The sequence below is a fragment of the Centroberyx affinis genome, unplaced genomic scaffold (assembly GCF_046629955.1).
Source record: "Centroberyx affinis isolate AG114_WGS23_722 - 3 ecotype Tasmania unplaced genomic scaffold, CSIRO-AGI_Caff_v1 ptg004508l_1, whole genome shotgun sequence".
NCBI lineage: Eukaryota > Metazoa > Chordata > Actinopteri > Beryciformes > Berycidae > Centroberyx > Centroberyx affinis.
The window spans coordinates 208,691-214,513 of NW_027282155.1; the positions used below are offsets into that span (position 1 = coordinate 208,691).

Genomic DNA, 5,823 nt, shown 5'->3' on the forward strand with positions numbered 1-5,823 from the left:
ATACAGATAAATACACAAAGGCCTCAGGGTACTTGAGGAGGACAGCTAGCTCACAAACAATGTTACCCGCCTCTTTTTATGGCTGTTTGCATAACAAAGTTATTGAGTAGAGTGGAGTTCACCATATCAGGACAGTTCAGATGGTGTTCAGACCCGGTGCACATTCTAGTATCAAGAAGAGAGAGTGAGATAGTGTGATAGGAGGAATAGATGAACTTGAGACCTGCTCTCTCTTGTGTGTTAATATGAAAATGAGGAAATTGGTGCAGGTTTTAAAGTGGCTAGAGTGAGTCAGCGAGAATGTAAAGAGAGACGGGGGGGAAAAAAGAGGGGGGAACGCTTGGCTTCCTTTTCTTCATCCTGTAATTAAGATTCTTGACATGTCTGAAGGGAACCCTAATTTGCTTTCTGCCATTCTCCCCCTTCCCTCCCTCCCGCTTCTTCTCTCTCCCTTCTCAGGCTTGCGCATTGGACCCCATGCTGGATGACTCGGTGATGTTTGCCAAGCGTCTGAGGAACGTGGAGCAGCCTGTCACTCTGTGCGTGGTGGACGACCTCCCCCATGGCTTCCTCAGCCTATCGCAGCTCTCCAGGGAGACGAGGGAGGCTGCCAATGTCTGCGTGGAGCGAATTCGCTGTGTCTTTACCCAGGACACGCCCCCGGAGCCACGCAAGCACCGCAAGCTGGAACGGACCGATAGGGGTGTTTCGGGCTCTTCTGGGGAAACCAGTTCTCTCTTCGTCGGTTCCATTGAGGGAGAGGAGCTAGCTGCTGGGAGAGGGGCTAAAATTGCAGATGGGGAGGGCTTAGTTGCTGTGGCAGCCCAGAATAACACAGACGTTGGTGGTATTGGGGCTTAAATGGGGTTAGATAGAAAAGAGGACTGCTGTTCACTCAAGAAGTGAAGAGAGAAAGAGTAAATGAAAGTCAGACAGAATTAGGCAATGCAAAGCCTAAGAGAGAGAGAGAGTTCAGAAAAGCAAGAGATGGGGGAGTTTGGAGGAGGCTGGGAGATTGCCCAGTTTTTGAGAGAGAGAACAAAATAGTAGAGGAGTACTGAAATACAACTTCCTCTGCTTTAGAATTCACTTGCTGCTTGACTTTGCATCACCATGCACAGCCGCAAACCTCTGGCTGGCAGACAAAACAAACACACCCACAAAAGACAGTCATATTTCAGAATAGAATGGTGATTTAGCAGCTGCTTTGATCAAAGACCAACACTCACCCACACACACAGCACACATCCTTAACAGCTTTGCCTTTAGGCGGCAGAGGCTCGGACATAAAGCAACGCGGAAGGTTCTTGAGACGAGGCCTGAATGGGTGATTCATCTAGGCCAAGGCAGCCATTTGAGTCCCTAATCAGATAGTGGTAGGCACACTATAGGCTTCTCTATAGAGCCATCCCCATCTAAATGGCCACTTGTCCTTTAGGGAGCCACTCTAAATCACACTTAATAACTCCACATTGTGTTCTCTATTACGCCAGTTTGGCAGTCAATACGGCTCACTTTGTGGATAGTAACTCTGTTGACTCTCTCCCAAATGGAATTACAAAGCTAAAAGACAACAGACTTAAAGGCTCTAAACTGGATGAATTGATTTGCTTGTTCCTCGAAATTCCATTGCAATTGTTAATCATATTATTAATCCTAAGCCATAGTATTACTTTTACCTTATTTATAGCAACGATTTATAATGCTGTATTATAACCCCTGAATAATCATTATAGCTTTTCTTTGTTTGTTGATGTATGCGATACGTTGTTTGTTTATGTAATCTTTTGCTGCTTATTCCACATTTTTGAATGTGTGCAGTATTTAACTCAAGCTTCTCTAGCCACTGCTGCTCTGACATCCTTTGCCTTCCCAATTAAGCACATATTCTACTCTACTATGCAGTAATGCATACTGATAGGGTTGAATATTACACAGGGACACAGCGCTCCCTATCTAGATGCTGCCTAGTGCTTTTTGTAGTGTTGACATTACTAATGCAAAAGATTGCATTTTATTGATTGCTACAATGAAACTTTGTTGGAGATGCACTGAGATGCACCACTTTCTGAATACTACAAGTATTCACTTGGAAAAAAAAAAACACTTGATGTGCTTTTTGGAAACTTGGGTCCCATCTTCATAACAGTCTAAAAACAATCACAGCTCGCAAAACTGCCGAAAGAGGCAAAACGTTTTTGTTTTTTTTCTTCTAAGAGTGGAAATGACTGCTTGTCATTCTTCTACCGCAGAACTGGAATAGGAGAGATAGAGGCGGCAGGATGCACAGCCCTCAGCTAACAATATACATTTTAACTTCACTACACTGATTTCCACTCGAATACCCCCCCCTTCCTCACCGGGTTTTATCACTCCCTCCCTCCCTACCCAATATGTTGTGCGTCAAAGTACCACTTCTCTCGAGTCAGGGGACTTCCTGCCTGACAACCTGTTCATACAAATCAGAGGCTTTTAGGAAAAGCCAGAGGCCCCAGACCAAGAAAAGGGATTGTAAGAGCACTGTGTAAAAGCCACTGAACTTGTATCTGGCCGACTACACGTGGCTGACGGTCCAACCTGAGCAGAATTTTTGCTCCTCGCAATTACATTAGGGGTCGACTTTGTCTTTGGTGACCCGAGGACACTCTGCCTAGCTTGTTGTCATTGATTCACTTTGAAGTACAGGAAAATGTCCTTTGGAGGGTCAGTCCCTCTATCAAGTCCAACTAAATATAGATGCCAGCAATGCTGGCGCTGTCCTGCCCTTGCCTGGTAGCAGGGCTGGGTTGCCAGGTCTGTAGAGAGGGATGCTGTGTGATGAATAGGATTTAGCTGAAGCGCTGAGTGCAAAATCCCCCCGTAGAAGAGCAGGATTTTCAGCAGAAAAGTCATGCTACAGGATTAGACCATGCTCGGTTCTGTCAGCCTGGAGTATTTACTGCAATATTTTTAGTCAGATTGATAGAGAGGACCAGGGCTGTGAAGAGGAGGAAAGTAATACACTCATCCTCTTGGAGATGCTGGGTTGAAGTTTGTACTTGCATTACTGTTGCTGTTTATGCTCACTATGCACTTTTGCTGCAGTCGGTCTCTCAATCCGTGCGAGTCTATTTTGGACTCGTGGTTGTGTACATGTCACTTTTTTTGCCGGTATGTGTTGCACAAGTGGAGTCTGCATGTGTGCGCTCACGTGACGCTGATGTCTGAGATGGCGCACTAGTCTTTGTGGTGTCTTTTGTTGCGTGTGTGAAACCACCAGCCCAGGTGAGAAACATGAGCTCACACATGCACGCATCATTGTGTGTGGCATACGTTCACATAAAGACAGGAACGGGCGCTTTTCAGTCAGACACTATTCGTGCTGTCAGTCATCTTTTGTTGACACTTTGGAAGCTCTTTGATGAATTCGAGGCTCTAATGGACAACAGTTACCTCGGTGATGTACGTGGGCTTGACTTCTGCATCAATATTGCAAACACCACCTATGCACCTACACCTACAGGCCCCTTATGAAGCCCTGCAGGGTTGATTGGTCATTAGCACCTCCTTGTGAATATGGCTTGTATAGACTAGCACAGCTCTTGACTTTTAAAAGGGTTGTGTGCGTACACCATGTTGCCCACTCAAACCATTGGGGCATTGTGCGTAGTTGTGACTGAAATTTCTAATTGTGTGAACCACTAGAAAACTTAAATTTGTGTCAAATGTGTACACGTGCAGTTTAACCCCCATTGGCCTCTTGCCCTTGATGCCCACTCATGCAGAAGGCTAACTCAAATGCAGGTGATGGTCCAGAGAGCCCATCTGGTGTTTTGGACAGATGAGGTGTCCTACACCTCTGCTGTTATTAATCTGCACAGACAGTCAGTGTTGCATTGAGGCGCAGTCTCCCCATTCCCATATATTTGTGGTTCCGCCACTGCTTTTGCTGCCTACAAATTTGAGCTGCAATGTTTTGTTCAACGTTGTTTAAATTAGTGTCGTTTCATAGAATATGTATGCGTTGATGATCCACAGAACAATTTTATAATCACTAATCATTTTCACGAATCGTCCTTGTAAGTAAAGGTTGTAGTAGTTTAGTGTAATATTGCTTTTTGGGTTGTTCAATTATCAGGTTGTACAGCATACCTCTACCTTTTTTTTCCTTTTTTGAAAGCTTTTCTCACTAGAGACTTTCTTAGCCCCAGGCTGATTTCAACGAAGTGCAATGTGATAAACCTTACTGCAAACGAGCTAGCAGCTTTCAACGATTAGGTCAAGAAGCACAGCTACAGTTACACACCAGCACTTTTCTTTTCAGTACCTCCATGATTATTTTGCTTCCACAGACGAAAATGTGATAATTACATTCACTGTGGTCAAATGTGTTTGAATCAGCCCGAGGTGAGACTTCATAGTTGGCATGCCAAGCCATATGCCACTCCACTTAGTTTTAAATAGACTGTATAAGGTTGTACAAAATCCGATCCTTTCACAAACATATATTTGCATTGAACTGACCTTGACCACTTCTCTGAAATGTTTCCTAATGAGAACAACTTGCTTGATCCACCACAGTTAGATAGCCTGCATATAAGATTAAGGTTTCAATTGGAACCAAAGGCTGCAGCCAGTCGTTAAATCAGAAGCACCGTCCTTGCCATTTAGAGCCATTTTAGTGTTGACTGGTGTCGGTGAAAATGCAGATGTTATTCATTGTGATAGTACTCCATATGCAAATGTTAAGGCACTGTAAAATGCAATTTTGAAGTAGAACTTGATTAGCCTTTTAAAAAAAACATGTACAAGCCATAGACTGGAAGCAAAGATGTTTTAAGTTTACATGATTTTTTTTCCTTTTTATTAAAAAACACCACAAGTGCAAACCTGTGAATAAAAAAGAATGAATGTATATTAAAAAATGACATGATTCCTGTAGATATTTTTACTTTCAAATTTGTTAATCTGATTGATATGATTTTGACCCCTGCACTTAATTTGCAGGTTTGATTGAATGTTGTCAGATATACGATGAGTAGGCTGGTTTCTTTCCCTGTTGATTTTTATCAAAATAAATATATTCTCCCATGAACCTGTTGTGTCCAAGTCCATCATTTAACCTTTTGTTTGCACCAAAGGACTAGAGACTATAATTCAATCAAATTATTTTGAAGATTGCATGCGTAAATGCCAAAACTCTTAATCAAATTTCACCAATACCTTGACTCAGTCAGGACTTCAGGAAAGGTCAAAAAAGATGTTGGCCTTTGGTTAAACGTATTAAGTGTCAGTCAAATTTGAAAAACCACAGTGCAGCAAGGGCTTTGTGTTCTTTTTTGTTAATCGTTATTTCTCTATGGATGCGGCTGATGTCAGAGATATCCCGTGATGAATTGCTACCTATAATGTTGGGATTTCAGCAATATTTCTCCCCATTAGTGCAGCCTGTGCCTGTTGATATGTGCATTTTTAATGAATGGCCTATGTGATAATTTAGACTAGGCCAACATTAGGAGAGCAGGCATCATCTGTCTCTCTGTGATAGTTCATTAGAGCTCTGCTGTGAAAACTGGTCCTTCTTGCAATCAGCGGTGGCATATTTTATCTGGACATGTCGCAATCTCAAAGCAAGCACGCGCAGAATGCGAGGCATCGGGGGCGCGTGTCCAAAGCGCGCTCCCGCCCAGCTTCAACTGTTGGGGCCACATGCATCGAAGGCACGAGAACGCGCGTCCTCTCTGCTTGCATCTCCGAGCCGTGTCGGTTCCTGCGCGCTCCCGGAGAGAGACAGGCTTAAGGGAGCCCGGGGAGCAGACGAGCGACAGCGGGGGAGAGAGAAAG

At 43.8% G+C, this 5,823-nt stretch overlaps 1 protein-coding gene across 2 annotated transcripts in view; it reads left to right on the plus strand.

Annotated features, from left to right (window-relative positions):
- Positions 1-5,049, plus strand: part of lipeb (lipase, hormone-sensitive b) — a 28,092-nt gene extending 23,043 nt beyond the window's left edge. For both annotated transcript variants that reach the window (XM_071544253.1, XM_071544254.1), the window contains one exon: positions 460-5,049. In XM_071544253.1, the coding sequence (XP_071400354.1) occupies positions 460-861 (402 nt within the window). In that variant the 3' untranslated portion in view covers positions 862-5,049. The remainder of the gene's footprint in view (positions 1-459) is intronic.
- Positions 5,050-5,823: the final 774 nt, after the last annotated feature.